At 54.7% G+C, this 19,000-nt stretch overlaps 1 protein-coding gene across 3 annotated transcripts; it reads left to right on the forward strand.

The window, feature by feature from the left end:
- Positions 1-834: 834 nt before the first annotated feature.
- On the forward strand, positions 835-17,665 carry TMEM200B (transmembrane protein 200B). Of its 3 annotated transcripts, none has more exons than XM_024204831.3 (2): positions 835-1,646; positions 15,504-17,664. In XM_024204831.3, the coding sequence occupies exon 2, from the start codon at positions 15,527-15,529 to the stop codon at positions 16,886-16,888; it is 1,362 nt and encodes a 453-aa protein (XP_024060599.2). In that variant the 5' UTR covers positions 835-1,646; positions 15,504-15,526; the 3' UTR covers positions 16,889-17,664. The 3 variants fall into 3 exon arrangements, with proteins under 3 accessions (XP_024060599.2, XP_024060601.2, XP_029768542.1); XM_024204833.3 differs by having other exon boundaries at positions 15,508-17,664; XM_029912682.1 differs by lacking the exon at positions 835-1,646 and adding an exon at positions 11,695-11,822 and having other exon boundaries at positions 15,504-17,665.
- The last annotated feature ends 1,335 nt before the right edge of the window (positions 17,666-19,000 follow it).

Here is a 19,000-nt window from a genome sequence, read left to right on the forward strand (position 1 = left end):
GAACCAGTCCACAACCGAATTTCATCCAAAACGGGCTCTCTACGTTGCCCCCCCCTCCTTATAAAGCTCTCTGCGGGGAAATCAGAGACTATCTTGCAAAGCAACTGAGGGGTGCGGGGGTCTTTTACATTTTTATTTCTGTCACTTTAGGGTGCAGATGTTTTTTAAAACAAGAAAAAAAACACCCCGAAGAACTCTCCAAAGGCAGCCGGGCCGCGCGGGGCGGATGGGGAGAAATCTGAGCCCAGCCAGGGGGGAAGCGGGAGAGGGAATGTTTGCGCCCGAGGGGAGAACGGCAGAAGACACGGAAGAGGAGGAGGGTTTCAAAGGAGGCCAGTGGAGGATTAAGGGGAGGAGATCCCGGGCAGGGTGCGGGGGCGCTCAGACCCTCGCTGGGGAGCAGCCGCCCCACGCACGCAGCAGGCGGAGAGGAGGGAACCGCGCGCCCGGGCTGGTGCGCCCCGCAGCCGCTGCCCCGTGCGCTGCGCCCCGCAGTCGGAGGCGCCTCTAGGGGGCACCGCATGGATCCTCGGCCCCGGGGGCTGGAGCAGCAGCGGGAGCCGGGCGCCCCCCGCAGCGGGTAACTGCCTGGCGGGGGGCGGTCAGTGCCCGGGCCGGGCGCTCCGGCTCCCGTGGGCACCTGGCTGCGGAGTGAGTGACCCGGGGCCAGCTCCTGTGCCGGGCACTTCCCGGCGGCTGCAAGGCGGGGTGGAGAAGAGTGACCCGTCCCCGCCCGCCCCCTTGTGGGCTGAACACCCCCCGCCCCCCCCCCCCCCCCCCGTGCCACCGGCCGGGCGGGGCCCTGCACTTCGCGGGCAGCACTCGGCCCCGCCTGGCGCCCCGAAAGTGGCCGAGCTGGCCCGTGGGAGCGCCTGGGCCGCGGGGAAACCCTCTGCCTCTTCTCCCGCGCCTTCGTCCGGCCTCCCGGAGAGCGCAGAAACTTCTCCGGCCGCCCCCGGGACAGCCGGCTCGTCCCCCGGCCTTAGGGTTCCCTCCGCCCGGCCCCCGGAGCAGCGAGTCGGCGCCTGTCTCCGTCCAGCCGCCCGGCTTTGGGAACGCTTCGCACCGGGAGAGCAGCAGCCGCGGGTGGCTCCGCTGCAGCGGGTAGGTGGCTGACTTCAGCTGGTGATTAGCGCCTTTAAAACCCCAGCCGTTCTCGTCCATGTTTGAAGGGGGGGGGGGTCAAATCAAACCTCCTTCGCCCCACGGGGGAGAAACTTCCCGGACAAACTCCACGGGGTCCGCAGGGAAATCCCCAGAACTGTGGTTTTTGCGGGGAGGGAACAGCCACCCACCCACCCTGTTGTCATAGACTACGTGCAAACTACAGCGGGAAGGCAAGTCGCTTCTCTCGGCTCCCCCAGGGCCAGTCCCCGAGTGTTTACGCGCAGATTGAGCCCGGAGGCAGAATTTGGCTTGGAAGAGAGACCGAGGATCTACGGAGGATGATCTAGTCCATGGCTAGGAGGCTGTTGGAGATTTCGCGTCCGAGAACTGCTGTAGAAAGAGACTCCCTCCCGCCCTTTGCACAGGAATCACAGGATCAATCTTCATGCAACTTCCCTTGTGTTAAGGGGTCCAGGAAGGGACAGAGGGAACCCGGCTGCTGAGGCTAAAATCCCAATCTCTCATGCATTGACCTAAAGGTGGGTTAAACTCCTGTTCCTAAATCTGCATCCTGTGAAGCTAAGAGGTGTGTGACAGGGCTGGGGGAAATGCAACAGTGCCTGTCGCGATTCATTGCAGCTCGGCCATGGGCATGTGCCTGGGCGAGACACCCTTGGCCATGGGTCTGTCCCCATATTCCAAAAGCAGCCGTTTCAAGGAACAATATCGTGGAACGGCCAATGGCGGGCACTTTGCATGGACAGTCACAGGGGAGCTGGGGTAAGAGGTGGGGAAGCAGCAAAGCTGGGTATCTCTTCCCCAGCTATGAACATTCAATAACGTACTAGCCCCATAGAGCAGCTTTTACCTTCCTCTCCTCTATTGCTGGAATTTTCAAAGGCACCCAAGGGACCAGAGTCAATGGGAGCTGAGCACCCAGCCAGCTCCTTGAAAATCGCCGCCCATGTGTCTTCTTTTTGCTGGGTCGCTTGCTAAATATGTTCGTCCGTACATTTCCCTCTCGCTGCAACTCTGAGACCTCCGTGCCGCTTCCAGTGTGTAGGAATTTGTAGAGGAAATGCCGCTATTTGCCCACTCTGTCCCCTTCAGTTAGGGGAAGGAGCTAAAAGAAAAACATCCCATTCTAGACTCAGTGTGAATATACTGTTCTCTTGAGTTAGGATTTATTTATTGTTTGCATCGGGTTTGGAGCAATGCAGGTTCCTTTCCGAATCGGCCCAGAGAAGTGCAACCTTCGCCCATGTCGCCTTGTTGGGCAGTGAGCCAGAGTAGAGACAACTAGGTGAGAAACCCTTTCTAAGAAGCCTGTAATGAGTTATGTGGCCATCTAACTGGCTTGACCTGCCTGTGACAGATTGTTGTTCAATTCCCAGCTATGGTGATTAGTATCATTAGCAGAACAAATCTGCCTAAAGCAGGCTTTGTAATTAGCAATCCGCTGGATGCTTCTGCACATCTCTGTGTTAGGGGTAGTAAGGACTAGACCCCCCAAAGAAGCCAGGGTGAGTTTACTGCTGGGAACAATCCAGGAAGGCTAGGGCACTGCTCCCTGGCTGTCAAACTTTCCCTGTATAGAACCCAGGCTCCCCTCCACTGCCTGCCTTGCCCACAGCTCTGATCTTTCTGGGTCACTTGTCTGTTCCCTTCATCCTGGGCTGAGAGTCTGATGATGAGTCAGGCCATGAGTGACTTGCGTATGATCCTAGAGTGAATCGGTGACCGAACCCAGGAGTCCTGGTTTCCCTGTCCACTGCTCTAACCACCAGACCATGCTCCCTCCCAAAGCAAACTCCTTTAGGCTCCTTGACTTTTACAATGCAGTGATGAGCCTGGTAGCTCCTGCAGCTGGCTCTGGTTTGGGTCATTCAACCTAAAAATACAGCCAAATCAAATAGCCCGGGCGGTTGCCAGCCCACCAGCTGGGCAGAACAGGTGACTGCTCGGGTCAGCAACGTATTCAGGGACCGGTTAGCGGCTGCAGGGTTGGAAGGAGCTGATGTGTGCGGGAGCCCAGGGCAACTTCAGCGCGGAGACCTGCACTTTGATGCATGAACAACACTGTGATATTTTAGATGCCGAGCTCTGATTCTTAGAGCTGCAAGCCCTGTTCCGAACCCATCGCCTGCAGGGGCATTAGCAAACAACGAGGAGTCCTTGTGGCACCTGAGAGACTAACAAATTTAGTTGGGCATAAGCTTTCGTGGGCTACAGCCCACTTCTTTGGATGCATGGAGTGAAAAACGTCCCACGCATGGGCCTCTCCTGCATGGGACAGACGGGGGTCACAGCTGCTGAAATGCCCCAGCAGCAGAATAAAATAGGGGTGCTCAGGACACACTAGCAGACTGCTGTGCCAGTGTCACCCCCTTTCTGGCTGGAGCACCCTTGCGGAAGGTTGTTCTCCAGCAGGGGCTGGGGTAGGTGGATTTTTAGGGCCCTATTTCAAGAGATTGGCATCAGGTCCTCCATCTCCCACTGGCGTTGGGAGCACTCCGCACCACACAGGATCAGGCCCAGATACACGCCCATTTAGGACAGACCTGGCACCAGGCTCCCAGTGTCCTGCAGCATGTTTGATGCACATGGGCCCTTTCGGCATTGAATGCCTCTGTGCCAATACATTTTGAAACCCCCCAGTGCGAGTAGCTGTTTCCTGCCTGCGTCGCCCTGAAGGAAGACAGCCGGTGCTGCTAGCCAGTGTTGCTTGAAGCTTTCCCAGCCTGCAGTGGGTGCTATCAACTCTCTTCCTGGCTCCTGTGTGGGGAGTTGAGTGGCCTTAAGTCCTGACTGATATCGGATGGTGCCAGATTTGAGGAAATCTCCTGCTCTCTCCAGCTTTAAGCTTGGCAGACATCCAGAGGAAGACAGAGCCCCATGGTTAGGCCAGGGGATTGGCCACTGGGACTCCTGAGTCCTATTCCCAATCCTCTGTGGCTCAGTTTACCTGTCTGTGAAATGGGGATAACGCTTTTCTACATCCTAGGCTCTGGCGGTTAATGAGTTCACGTTTGCACTTGTAAAGCCCGTTAGATCCTTGTGTGAAAGGCGCTGGAGGAAATCTACTTAACTGTGATTAATGAATAGTCCCCCGTTAGTTTGGCGGCTAATGGGAATTTCATCGCAAGGTGACACTGCATTGGGGTAATGCTGATGGCACATGAGCTGCAAAGATCGCAATTGTCATGACACACAGACTTTATCCCGAGGGAGGAAGCCAAGAAAGTGGCAGCCCCAGGGATAATAATGGGCAGTGAGCAATTAAACAGGCTTTGTTTCTGTGGAGAAAACCCCATAAAGACCCCGTCCTTATTCCCTGCTTTGCCCATTTTATTTCCCTCCGGGCTTGGCAACTGAACTTTTTATCCACGGGAAGAAACGGAAGTGGGCTACTGATGATGAAAAGGGGGCGGGGCAGTGGCTGTGACGGGTGCAAAAGCCAAGGGGGCAGAGGCATTATTTAGGGCAAGGAGGCATCGCTGAGATTAGCAGGGGAAATTGAGCAAAGGAAAATCTAGGTTGGATACCAGCCAAAACGTCTGATCAGTGAGCTCCAGCAGGCTGCGGAAGACTCTGCCCCATTGCTTGAGCTGGACTAGACAGAGCTCTGGGAAATACAGACCGCAGGGAGAAATCCAGCACCAGTTCTGGGAGGTCTCTTCTGTTCCCAACTTCTCAGCTAAAAGACTCGGAAGAGATGAGTGGAAAGACCAGCACAAGCACAAGCTCTTGTGGCCTGGTCACCCTTACTCACGGGAGCAGCGCTGCTGAAGCCAGTGAGTGGGGCTACTCAGGGGAGCAAAGAGCAAGCCTGAAATCACGTCTCAGCTGATTCCCGAGTCTCTCGGCAGCCTGGCGTTCCTGTCACTTTCCTTCTCTCTAGCTCTAGGGGCCCAGAAATAGAAGCCCACCTCCGATTTCACCTGGTTCTATTTTCTTCACTTCCTCCTGCGGCTTCCAGGACGGGCTTGATCCCCTCGCACGCTCTCAGCGGCTCACCACGCTACCTCCCTGCTCTCCCGGCCCCTCTCACGCCTTGCCTTCGCCCCTGCTCGCCCGTCCGCTCCAGGCCCGTGGGTGCTTCCTCCGAGCGGAGAGGTTGCCCTGAGCCTTCCAGCTCCGCCCCCTGCCTGGGCATTGCAGTCTAACGGAGGCCTCTGCTGCTCACCCTTGGCTTTGAGTCTCGCACCAGGGGGGTACCTGGGGGACTCGAACATGTCTCTGAGATGGGGGAGGGCGTGACCCCACTTCCCTGCCAGCTCCCACTGCCCTTCCTGCTGACTCCTTCCTCCAGCTCGGGTGCCATCCCTGCTGCCAGGACGCGCCTCGCCAGGCCTAGCTCCCCAGAGTCCCTAAATGCTGCTTAAGGCTGAGATGGGACCTGCTGCTGCCCAATTGCTGCTGGGGATTGTCCATTTGCAGCCCAGTGGGGGGCCCTTCGCCCTCTTCCTCAGCAGCCCTGCCTGTTCTGGCCCTTGCCCCGGCAGCAGGCTCTGGGTGCTAGCCTGTGGCTGGCCCGTTCGCAAAGGCATTTCGACGGCGAAGCCCAGCGGCTGCCTCAAGATTGGATCTGCCCAGAGGGGGTGGTGGCAGCACCAGGGCTGCGTCTATGCTCTGGCAGAGCTATTGGCATTTCTTGCTGGACACTGGTCCCTCAGAAGCAGAACTAGGCAGGGCCCCCCGGTGCATGGCAGAACGGCGGTCACGCCCTCCCCGGGCAGCCTTTCAGTGCGTCACCTTGTTCTTGATGACTTTGTTGTTGATGGGCTGGCAGCCCTGGGGCTGAAATGCTCCAGTGAACCCCAGACCAGGGGAGGCCTCCTCACGCCTGGCACCCTGCCACTGTGTGCTCAGTTCCCATCTGAAGTGATCACCCGGCAGGGGGAGCGGGGGGCCCTTGGCTTCTCTGCGGAGATGGCTAATTCCTGCCAACTCCGCTGAGGTTCTTGTGATGTGAACGCCGGTGCCCTGGGCACTGACCCGAGCCCTCTGATTCATTTCACACCAGCGGCCACCCAGCCAGGGGGGAGCTAACTGGTCTTGGTCGTTATGGGCCCAGTCCGGACCCAATCCCACCACAGAACCCACCGTCGCAGTTAGCACTAAGCGACCCCTGTTGGCTAACTCCCTGGCGCAGACTCGGCCTGAATGGGCCGTGGAGGGGGGACTCCGCTCCCAGACGTGGTCTCCTTGACGTTGGGCTGTTCTTGTCCTGGGAGGAACGAGCAGCCTCCAACCTCCCAGGGCTCCGAGTCCAACAATTCCGATATTAAAGGGGAGACTGACCAGGGGATCAAAGCAGAGCTAAGGATGGCGGAAGAAGGCAGCATGGCTCTTGTGCCTGGCAGAGGGCTCCGGAAGCGTCTCCTCTTTGCCCCCTGGGCGTGGGTGGCGCTGGAAGGTTACACTGCAAGGGAGTTATTTTTAACCATCATATCTTGGCGCAGACTGTAATTATGATTCCCCTTCTCCTTGCGTGGTGGGAGGTGACTCCGGGGATGATTGTTCCAGCAGGAGCAGCAGCGCTGCCTGGCCCCTCCCGGCAGTCGTGTCTTGGATGCCTTGCCCACCCGGGGATGAGTGGGTGACAGCACAGTGGTGGAGGGAGCTCTGCGGCTGGGTGGGGGCTGGGGCTCGCGGGCCTTCCAGGGCGGGGTGAACGCTGGAGTTTTTGCTGCCTGGCGTCGCTGGTGGGGACTGTCACCGGCTCCTCTCCCAGAGGTGTTGGCGGGGGGGAGCTCAGCTCTTGGTCCCATGATGCAGCCTTGAGCTGTAAGGATCCCATCTACCTCCATTGACTTTGATGGGGCGCGGATCGGGCCCCGGGTGAGACCCAATGCGGTGGCACCTTCTCCCTCTGCTTGTCTTGGGAAGACAAGGGTTTACTTGTGCTCTGGAGTCTGGCGCTGTCCTGCCTGCCCAGCTAATGGGGTTGGAAGGGCGCCGTCCGTAACAGACCAGTTCTCTTGAGTCACATGCCTCGGAAAAGGGACGCTGCATTCGTTCCAGTCAAAGGGGACGATCATTGTAGCATTTGTTAACTCAGGGCTCGGCACTCCCACCGCACGCCGCAACGGCCGCGCACTGCACAGCCTCACCCTGCTTGGCCCCTAGAGCACAAAACAGATTGTGGGCGACGTGCCTAAAGCCACAGACGAGGACAATGGCAGAGCCAAGAATTGAACTCTGGCGCGCTCGGTGCTAACGAGGCCTGAACGGGAACTGGAACCAGAATAGTGGTAAACCACTTTGCTGAACGCTGTCTCCTCGCCTTGCCCGGGCCAGGCTATTGCACAGCGGAGTTGCAAAGGGAGATTTAGAGACCCATTTCTAGAGATCAGGCTCTGAGCTGTGCTTGGGCTCGGCCGGGCAGCTAACTCAGCATGAGAGATCATGAGAAGTATTTTTCTTCTGAGACCTCCAGATCCCATCTCCTCTTCTCGTCTCCCTCCCCTCCAGACCTCTAGCCGTTTGTTCTCCTGCTCGCTCAGCCTGACAGAGCAATTTTAGCTCATACAAGTTTGTGCCTTCAGTATTGTAAACCCTCAAAGTTCACAAAGCAAGAGTCCGCCCCAGCAAAAAAACACGCAATTTTCAAAACTAATCATAAATGCGGGGGGCTTTTTATTTGCCATGTGGTTTTTTGAGCCTTTAAGATGCACTCAGGTCACTTCTTCCACAATCACAATTGCTCGTGCAATCAGTCCTCTCCAGGAGCTGCCTGGGGCTTTAAGCAAAACCTTTGATATGGTGAGAGCTGGCAATGCTGAGAAGCCAAGGTGCATGTGGGCCTGGGACTGCCACGCTGGGCATATGGGAGGATGTGGCAATTGGCTTGCAAGGAAGTGGTCCCCAGGGTGGTATTGGGCTGTGTCCCCAGAAAGAGTGTGAGCATGTGGTCGCCAGAGGGCCCCTCGGTCGGGTCCGTTCCACCTGGGGCATCAGCACCAGGAATTTCTTTCTCCCCTCCCCAAGGAAGGCAGAGCTCCAGGCTTCCTGTCCTGTAGCATTCTCTGGAGATACCGACATTTCTTGGGCATCTCTCGCTGTCCAGGAGCGAGCAACCGGTTGGCCTGCAGTACATTAAGGAGCGGCTCTACCAGGCTACTTTGGAAAGCACGGCTCACCGGGACACTGAGGGGATTTGCTGTGGGGGCAGGCATGAGGCTCGCTGGTGGCGGTGCATAGGTCCAGGAATAGCGATTCTCTGGTACGGCAGCACTGTATCCCATCTGGGCTCCAGGGCCTGGGTACGGGAGAAAGCTGCCTGCATGCCGGAGTATTGCAGATTAGCCAGGGCTGTTCTAACAGGGGGTTCCTCTGAAAACTCCCTTCTGGAGCCTGTGACAGGTCCAATGTTTCGGGGGTGCAGGAGCTGCAAAGTAGAGAAACTGGGGAATCTGCTTCAATGGCTTCTTATAGCGCTCCAGCCAAGGAGGGAGACCGCTGCGCAGAGCAAACAAGCTTGCACGTGAGCGGCACTTCGCTGGAAACGTAACAGACCCTGTTCTTGAAGAACCAGCTCAGTGTGGGGGTGGCACGGCCCAGCGCTCGGCCTGTGTGGTCTGGATGGGGGGGGAAGGTTTTGAAAGGAGGCCGTGAGACTGTATCTTGCCCAAGGAAAGTTTTGCTTCATACCTGCCTGTTTGGGGCAATCTCATTCATTCCAAAGGCCAAAGGAAAACCCTTCCCTTTTGCGAAGCAGTGTTACAAGCCCCAGGGATGAGCCGTGCCTGGTGGGAGCACCCAGGGGTGAACTGCAGTGAAAGGAAGGGACTCACCCCAGGCCTTGCTTCTATCTGGAACTTTAACCAGGGGTTCCCCAGAGTCTCCTCTCACACAGCAGCAAGCCTGGGTCCAGGAGCCACTCGCCTGACTGCGCCTTCAGAAGTGCCGAGGAAAACCGGAACTGCCCTTCCCCAGCAAGTGGGGATTGGATTCCCCAGGTCCTCGTCCAGGTCGCTCACCCACAGGTGTAGTGTTTGGAGCAGGGGGTTGTGTTAAATACTGCCCGCAGGACTGAGGCTCTTCCTGGGGGGCGGTGCGGGGGGGGAAGTCTTATGATAATACCCAACTCTTGTCATCAGTAGATTTCAAAGCCGTTTACAAAGGTCATCAGTATCGTTATCCCCATTTTATAGATGGGGAAACTGAGGCATAGAAGGGGGCAGTGACTTGCCCCAGGTCACCCTGCAGGCAGAGCCAGGAATAGAACTCAGGTCAACTAACTCCTGGTCCAGTGCACTAGCCACTAGGCAATACCGTCTCCACCCTTGTGTCTCTGCTTCTTGTGGGTAACGCACAAGAGAGGGGTTCCGGGGATCTGGGCTCCTTTCCCAGCGCTGCTGCTGACTCACTGGGAGGCCTCGGTCGCGTCTGTTTCCCCATCTGTAAACTCAGGATACGGTCCTGGCTCGCGAGGTGAGCGCGTGGGACGCTTCGGGCTCACGGGATGGACGGTGCTAGGGACCTGTGGAAGAGCAGCATCTCCTTCCAGCAGGTTGGGCTCATTCTATACCGCCGAGCAGGCCAGGGGGCTGCTGCCAAAGCTAACGCGCCGTTGTGTAGCGCTTTGCAAACCCAGGCCTGTGGTGCTGGGTCTGTCATGAGTAGAATGCCCCTACCCACAGCCAGGGGGTGCTGGGAAGAGAATAGTCCAGCGGATCTGCAGAGAGGCTTTTCCCAACGCCCACCTGCTTCATGCCAAGTTTGCTTTTGCCAAGTCCTCCAAGGTTTATTTTAAGATTTTAAGCAAGTAGGGGTGGGGGTGGGGAGGGGAGAGGGGCGAGAGGGATTGCGGGGGAGCCATCAACCTGTCTATGTGATGGGGGATTAGGGAAATAGTTCTGATTTTTAATGAAAGGCTCATGGCAGGGATTGGAAGCTTAACTTCCAAACGCCCAGTCTAGGAGCTGAGCTGCTGCCTCACTCTATAGCGCTAATGCCATTTCTGTAGCATCTTTCATCCCATGGGACCCCCCAAACCCTTCCCAAACTGCAGACCTACAGATCTGCTGAAATGCAGCCACCTCTGGGGTTGGCGGGCAGCAGCCGATAAGCTGCACAGCAAACTGCGCTTCAGGAGGGATGGGGCATCTTTCATCAGTGACACCGGGGCAAACGCCCCTCTTTTACAGGGAGTGCAGTAGGGTCCCACACAGAACAGAGAGGGCTTCAGTCTCGCTTTACACGTAGTGAGGCTTTGTGCTCCTGCTAAAATAGCGAATTAATCAATTAACTCGAGTGACAGTGTCTGGGAGTTTTAGAATCTGATGGCAACGCTGGTTTTTTTAAAAAAAGAAGCTTATGTAACCCTTGGGGATTCTATTAATAAAAATAATGGTGCTGAACTCTGGGAACAGCCATCTCTAGCGAGGAGTATTAAATGCTCCAACTTTTAAAAACACGCCGCTTTGTGTTGATACCATCTATGCTCAGGAGAGGGCATTGTGGGCGGGGGGGAGAATGTCACGTGAAGAAATTTTGGGGCAGGGTGGGTTGTTTCTTGCTTGTCCTGAAATGCCACGTGCAGTGATGATTTGCAGGACAAACAGCCTTTTGGGGATCAGAGGATAAAATGATGGAGACCGTTCTGGGAGGCCAACCAAACTGGAGTACCCCTTTAAACGCAACACACCCTCTTCTGATCAGCACTCGCCCACCCCACCACAAAAGCTTTGGAGCACTCCATTGCAGAACTCACCTCCCTGGTTGACTGCCTGGTTGGAGGGCTGTGGAGAAGCCAAAGACTGAGTGGATCATGGAGAATCAACTCCCCGCCCGCCTGGACAACCAGACCTCCCACTCGGAGTGGAGGCACGGTCGTGGGGCAGGGAAGGAAGCTCACACGACACTCCTAGTCTGGAGATGACCAGAGGCCTGCTGGCGTCTCTTGCCAGCACTAGATGAGCCCCAGTTCATTGCACGGAAGGCCACTAGCTCACTTACCCTTTTCACAACTAGCTGCTGGCACCGTCCGTTCTGTGTGCAGCACAAGAGACGCCGTGGGCCTGATCCAAAGCCCGTGAATTCAGCAGGCTTCGAATCAGGTCTTGCTTGAGGAAACCAGAGGGTAAGTAGCAGATCGTGGCTCAGAGGAGTAGAGGGCATAGCAGCAGAGCTGGACACATCAAACCACATGGTGCCGTCTTACACAATTGTCATCTTTCTTTTTAACAGCTTCGGCTTTGTGAGCGGGCACTTTTGACACAGGTCATTTCCAGTAATGAAGGGTGGGAATAACAGCCGGTCTGTGTGGGACACAGGTAAACTTAAGTCCGACTGACGGATGACCCTTGGAATGAGGGTCAATTGGGTGTGATGCTTGTTAGTCCCCAAGCAATTACAGGCAGTTGCCTTGAAAAGAAGCTGGGTCTCTGCTTCGCTCGGCAGGGTAACATGCGGAGCTTAGGGGAAGCTAAATGAGATAGGAAGGGAATTAGGTTTAAAGAGACACTGACAAGGCTGGCGGCCAAAAATAGGACCAGCCCATTGTGTGTTTTAATGGTACCACCGTGTGTGAAATTTACAAGAATCCTCGTCCCTGAAACTGCAGGCAGTGGCCTGCGCTCTGGGGAGTGGATTTCACTCGACCCTACAACAGCCAAAGTCTGCAGCCGCATCAGAGGCTTTGCAAAATCCACGGAGTTTGGAGTTGTCAGCAGGACATTTAAAAGTTTGAATGTCGTTTTTTAAAGGTAGGTCAAATCTAAGATTGTAATTGAGGTTAGTTGCTCTCCACAGAGGGCTGGAGACAACACAATATAAACAACGGCACACTGAGGAGAAGCAAAAGTAATCTTAGGAAGTATTAGGGAAGATTTAAAATGCCTGGTAACTTCATTTGGTAGCAGACGGTTTTAAGGGAGAAAATCTCGCTCATTTTGGGGCTGACTCCATCACTTTAGGTGACTGTTAAGGCAACCTTTATAATGCCTTTCCCCATGTGATGAAGGCTTTAGCAGTATGTTTCAAAGGCAGATTTAAAATCTCACTCATCAGTAGGCTGTGGGTTTTGTTGGGTTTTTTCCCTTTAAATCTCCCTCATTCAAATTGTCACAGCTTGACAGCCCTGGGCCAGGAACACACTGTCATCATGAAGCTTGTATATTTAATTCCTTCCCTCTGATACAAATAATGCCTTAAGATGATTAAAATTGGAAGAACTTTAGCATCTCATTTGCTTTCCATTGGTTATGCTGTTTGCTGGCTTTTTGCACTTCGATCAAATTAGGCAGTGAAATTAGGCAGGTCGCTTTCCTTCCTTCTTTCCTGGCGTGTGTTTTTCGTTTCTAATCAATTTGACTTTCTGGCTGTGGTGCGCAACTCCCCATCCTGTTGTGACTGGGTTCCCAATTCTGCAGGGGAAGGCTGTGAGCTGGTGTGCACTCTGTCGACCACTGGGATTTAGGGGCATGGTCACTTTAACCCGTTTTGAGGAACACAATTCAGACTGGGTCCAGGCTGTAGTTTGGCTGCCTCAGCACCACGGCGCGTCCGCATCTACACCCTGAGTGCTTGTATCGGTGCATTGTGGGAGAAGCTGGGCAATTCTCCAGTCCCGCTTCGGCAGGGGATAGAGTGCCCGGAAGTCATGCACACAGAGGGAGAAAGGAGGGCTGGCCAAGTCAGTCATACGGGCACTGTTGGGGGGTCCTGTCCGTGCCACATAAATACTACATTCCAGCCTGGTTACAGGAAAGGAGCCGCGTGCCAGCCTAGTCCTCTGACAGGAGCAAGATGCTGTTAGCTGCCAAGTTGGTGTGTGGACACAAACTTCCTTAGTGCCAACCAATGTTGGCAGCTGGCAAGCTGGAATGTGGCTGCAGGGTTATTTTTAAACCCAGTTTCAATCCACAACATGGGGGGAAATATTCTCCGCATGTTCGATTTGAAACCCCTTGTTTTTTTGCAAAATCGGATCATCCGTGGCTCAGTCAATGCCTGTTTGCTTACCCAGCAGCCTGCTCCCAGGCACTGTCCTGACGTCCCGACAAGCTGCTCTAGAACTGACCTAGAAAACAGGCTGTGCTCCTGCGTATGTAACAAAGACTTGCTGAGTAATGCGCACGCTGTGCCTCCGTGGGAGAAAAGCCACTCAGACGTGGCTAACCATTCTGTGCGTGCCGAGTACAGCCAGCCCATGGCTTTGCTCTACGCTGAGGGGAACGTCTCGGTGTTGCTCTGGAAGGGTGTTTTTCTTGCACACGTGGTACCTTTGGGGTATATTGGCAGTTGCCCTCCGGGCCCCTACTGCACATACCAATATACTGTCCATATATTCATTTATTTTCTTACTTTCTCAGTAGCTTAGCAGACGAGTGCTCTGCTTAATGTGCAAGTGATCCAGGTTCAAATCCTGCCTGCCTCAGAAGAGGTGAATATTCTCTCCTAGAAAAAAGAATGAGGAGTCCTTGTGGCACCTTAGAGACTAACAAATTTATTTATTGATTCATTTGGGCATAAATGGGTTAGTCTCTAAGATGCCACAAGGACTCCTCATTCTTTTTGCTGATGCAGACTAACACGGCCGCCACTCGGAAACCAGTCTCTCCTAGGTCACACTAGATCAGTGGTTCTTAACCTTTACTGCAGCCTGCCCCGCTTTGGTTTTCGCACCCCGTATCAAAAGTCGTTGAAGTAGGTCAGTTCTTTAAACCTAGCTATATTTTTTGTTTGTATATTACAGAAATCGTTAAAAAATGTATAATGTTAATAAATACATAGGTTTGATGAAACAAAGTAATTGTACTTGCGTGCCTGTGCTTAATTTGTGTTTTCGATGATTTACCTTCTAAAAAATCTGGCATGTCTCGCCCCCCCAGAGAGGGCATCTCACACCCCCAGGGGGTGCGTGCACCCCAGGTTAAGAACCACTGACCTAGATGATCTAATAATCCTCCTGGGCTTACAGTCTATGACTCTTATGTTTCATTGAAAACAAGGTTTTTTTATATCAACCAATCCCTGAAGTTCTAGGAGCCCAAACACAACAGCGGGAGCTAATGCAGAACCACAGAGGAAATGCAACTGACTATGAGCAAAAAGCAAAAGCCGGCTAGTCTAGCGCCACTTCCCAAGCTGAGCAAAGAACAAGAAGTAAATGGCAGAAAGGTCAGGAAGACAGACTCTTCCGTTATTTCAGTTCTCCTGCCACTGACCCTGTAATAAGAAAAGAGCTTTTTCTCTCACCCACTGATGGGGTCTGTGAAGCCCTCACATGGCGTTAATGGCGAGGGTTGTTTAAGTATGGCCATAAACCAGACCCCTAGCTCTGCACTGATCTGCTCCCCGTGCCTCTTTCAAGAGACATCAGCTTAGTTTGACAAAGATCTTGCTGTCAGCCCTGTGACGCTGCAGGGGGAAAATGAGCCGGATTCTGCCCAGCTTCCAGCATCATCACTAGAGCTTCAGGCTGAGTCTGGAATGGGAAGGTCATTACCGTTAACGATGGCTGCTTGTGAGTTATGGAAGTTCACAGCTTGGTGATCAGACCCCCAGCTCAGTGGCAGTCAATAATAATAATGATAACGCTGATCGTTAAAAAAAAAAACTTGTTTTGAGTAGGAAACTGAGCAGATTGGAGAATAAATGTGACGCTCCCAAGATCCTCTGCTGCTTTGTTTTGTTTTAATTGAGATATTTTTCTTGCTGCCTGAAGACTGGCTCTGTTGCTAAGACCCTGGGCTGGGAGTTGGGAGACCCGGGTTTTGTGGCACGCAGACTTGCCGTCCCTGCTCCGTGCCTCAGTTTCCCCAGCTGCAAAATGGGGTGGGATAACGAGGCCGACCACCCAGAGATGTTGTGAGGTTTAGCTAATACGTGTAAGATCCTTCGACATCCCTACCTAGAAGGTGCCGGAGAAATGGAAAGTACAGGCTGAAAGCCTGAGTCCTTACTCACCACGACTTCAGTGTGAACATTGTCGGAGCAAGGGCTGTTTATTTGTCCTGTCAGTAATTGGGCCAACAAATCTTGCATGTGCCCGCGCTGCTTTGACGTGCCCAGGGAGCTATTTTCACCTGCACAGACAGGCATTCAGGCTCACGGTCTCCTTTTCATTTGCTGGGCTGTTCGGGGTGGGGACCATTGTTTTCTTCCGCTATACATGCACTCAACCTTACTAATCCATCAGGCAGATGTGCATTGCTTTGGGTGGGCATGGGCTAGGTGCTTGTGTTTGAAAGACACCACCCAGTCTAGCTTCTGAGTGGAAAGGAGAGAAATGCCTCCAGGAGGACGTAGGCAGGAGGCAGAGAAGGGAAGGGGAAGGCCTGTTGCATGAGCCACCATGTCCCAGCTCCTCGGTTGTGAGCCCTTCCTCTCCACTGTCTGCTAGTGATGCCTTCTGTTCATCTCTTTTCTCCCCCACTCTCTAGAAAGACCTGACAAGGAGGATGCCATGACGGCCGGCAGCGCCGAAGCCAGCAGAGCCATGAGAAATCAGGAGCCTCTGGAGAAGAAGCCCCTGGGACCCGCCCCTCCTCCACGGAGGCACAGACGCAGGTTGAGGCGCAAGCCGCCGACCGAGGGGGCCGTGAAGGGACAGCTCCGGATGCGCTCGCCTTCAGGGGCCTTTGTGATGGTGGGCGTCTCCGTCGTCTTGGTCGGCATGACGATCGCCGTTGTGGGCTACTGGCCTCACCGGGGCCCACACGCAGCCGGGCCCGGGGCCAGGCCGGGTAACTCCAGCGGCATGTGGGACATGAAGAAGGAAGTGAAGGTCTCTGCCCAGGCCCGCTACTTCCCTCACAGTGAGAAGCTGAAGCTGATTGGCCCTGTCATCATGGGCGTCGGTCTCTTCATTGTCATCTGCGCCAACACCATGCTGTACGAGAACAGGGACATGGAGACCCGCCTGTTGATGCAGAAAGGCCTCTACTCCATGACCCCGGGCCTCCTCCAGGACTTCAGCCAGGAGGACAAGTACTGCCAGAGGAGGACTAGCTTGCCCCTCCTCAAGGCCAATGCCGAGTGTGTCGAGGGCTGTTACGAGGTGGATCTCTCCTCTAGCGGCTTCCAATCCTGTTCCAGTCCCAGGAACAAATGGGCCGACTGCTACGGGCACAACAGGCTCCAGACGACAGCCCAGCTGCTCCATCACAAAGGGGTTTCCCCCTCCATGTCCCTCCTCAGCGTCCGCTCAGACTCTGGCAACTCCATGGAGGGGAACCTCAATCTGTCCTTCACCCGCGGGGCAGAGTCGGTAATTTCCTTGGCTGCCACCGCCCGGTCACTTCCCGTCATCAAGGTGAACAACTGCCTCATTGAGAAGCCATCTGCATCTCCGGGGGCGGGCGACGAGGGGGGGATCAGCCTGGCAGGGACGCCGGATGAGGCACCACGGCTCTCCTGGACTCTCCCACCCAGGGTCGGCAGCGTCTCCCCCAGAGGAGATGACCTCCAGGGTGGCCATGTCGTTATTAACATAGACAGCAGGGCTCCGTCCGTCGCTGCTGGCGAGACGTACCTGGACCCAGAAGGCACCGAGAACGACTTCAACTCAGACGTTCAGCTCCACAATCCGGGTCACTCCAAGTCGCTGGACCTTGGCAGCCCGGGCGTGCTGCCGGTGGCGCCCATCAAAGACCGGAAGAACAGGAGCTGGCCTAGACTTGACCACATCAGCCTGGTAGGCTACGCCAAACTGGAAAGCACGGGCGAGTCCTCCGACAGGCTATTGGAGCAGACAGATCAGCAGGGCAGGGACGAGCCCAGCCCCAGCAGCCAGGAGGTGGGAACAGAGATGGGTTCATGGGTCTGACTTGGCAGGGGATGGGTGACACGGCCAGGACGCCCTCCCGTCTTTTCATTGCCTCGCCTGGGGGACTGCTGGGTGTGTTCTTCTTTGAAGCAGATGTTCCAATGATGGGGGGAGGTCCGTGCTGCTGACTGAGCCCAGGACAGGCCTGTTGCTCCTTAGGGGAGACTCTTCAAGGCATAGTCGTCTCCTCCCCAGAGGCACCGGGTGCTGAGGTGTCGCTCGATTTCTCAGTGGGCAGTTCGGCCTTGCCTTACGACCCCCTCTCCCCGAGCCACATGGGGAATCTGGGCTTAGACAAGCACCCCCAAAAGGGGAGGCGGGGTGGGGATCCCTGCTACTAAGCCACATGGGCCCCGTTCCTCATCGTTAGCCGCAAGGGCTGCGGCAGCGGGTGGGTGAGGGGGCCCCCCCCCACCGCCCCACTCCGCGCAGCAATTCACTGGCCAATGGCACGTTAAGGCTACCAGGGTTATTAAATGTTCTCTTGCCACCACCAAGGTGCTGAGTCAGTCATTTTGCCTGCATGATGTTTCGGCATCTGTCTTTGCAAAGCTCGCTGTCGCGGGTTGCCCCCCTTCGGGATGCCACTTGATGGGCTGAGATACCACTGAGCCCACCTGTTCTGCCAGCCTGGGCCCCCTTTAACCTGTCTTGCTGAGCCAGGCTCTTAAGCCTCCTCCAGCACAGACACAGGCAGGGCCACACCCGCCTGCAGAACGACACAGACACAGAGATCAGCTCTGGGAAGACTCAGCTAACGGGACTTGCCCCAGCACTCAGGTGCCCACCTCCCCTGGAGTGCAGACCCAAAGGGATATTGTCTTGCGCTGTTCAGAAGAATCTGCACCGCGCAAGCTAATAAAAATTCACCCTCTTCCTCAATGTGAAGAGAAATATGCACCCCTTTGTGTCCTCCCAGTTAGAAATCGCACAAACTGGGTTCAATAATAAACAAAATATATTTATTAACTATAAAAGGTAGATTTTAAGTGCTTCTAAGGGTTAGCAAACAGAACAAAGCAGATTACTAAGCAAATAAAACAAAACACGCAAACTAAGCTTGTTTCACTAAAGAAATTGGTATAAATAGTAATTTCTCACCCTAAATCTTGAATTTAGGCAGGATGCAGAGTTTCTGTAGCTCTGCGTTCCAGTTATTTCTTCTTACAGACTGGACCCCGGTCTCAGTCTGGACTCACCCCTGCCTTTCCCTTCAGGTTAGTTCCTTTGTCCCTTCAGGTACTTTCAGCGGTCCCTCTTCTTTCCTCTCCATTTGCCTTCCTCCCCACCCTTAAATAAGTTTTACAGAAGGTGGGAATCGTTTGTTTCCCAAACTTGACCCCACCCTTTCAGTGGAAAGTGACAAGAAGTCCCAGATAATGTTCAGTATCAGGTGACAAGCCCACCTGACCTAGTAGTTTCACAGCTATGGCCTCCCAGGAGGGAGAGAGATTAGTATCTTCACAGTCGTGTTGTTCCTCCTAATGGCCCATCAAATCTGATGGCCTGTCGTTTGGTGGGTGTCTTCCCAACACACACCCAGTTGTAATTGTTACATAGGCCATATTCCTAACTTTAGATACAGAAATGATACATGCAGACACATTGGATAATCACATTCAGGAAATCAGAACCTTTCCAATGACACCTTACATGAGCCATCTTGCATAAACCATATCTCAGTTAGGTCATATCCATATTATAAGGATATTTGCATAAAGAATCTGGAGTGTAACGTCACACTCGCCTGCAGCCTTCAGCGCCCGTCTCCTCCAGGAAGTCCCTCCTGCCACTGTCAGAGCGACAGGAACCGTCAGCGGACGGGGCCCGGGCAGGATCTCTGGTGTGTCTGGTTTCATTGAGGAGGGCACCTGGCTGAACATGAAGAAGCAATAGGAGCATTTCCGCGGGGTGTAGATGGGACTCCGTTGGGTGAGGGCAGGTCCACACTGCAGTCGGGGGCGTGACTGCAGCTCAGAGGGGCACCCCCCCCCCCGCCTGCTTTAATCTAGCTAGGCTAGCTGGCTAAAAATAGCAGTGAAAATGCAGCCGCGCAGACCTCACCCTGGGCTAGGAACATGAGTCGTACCCAGGGGTCTGGGCGGGTTTTAT

This window comes from Terrapene carolina, unplaced genomic scaffold, assembly GCF_002925995.2.
Source record: "Terrapene carolina triunguis isolate 2854851 unplaced genomic scaffold, T_m_triunguis-2.0 Scaffold236, whole genome shotgun sequence".
In the NCBI taxonomy this organism is placed as follows: domain Eukaryota; kingdom Metazoa; phylum Chordata; order Testudines; family Emydidae; genus Terrapene; species Terrapene triunguis.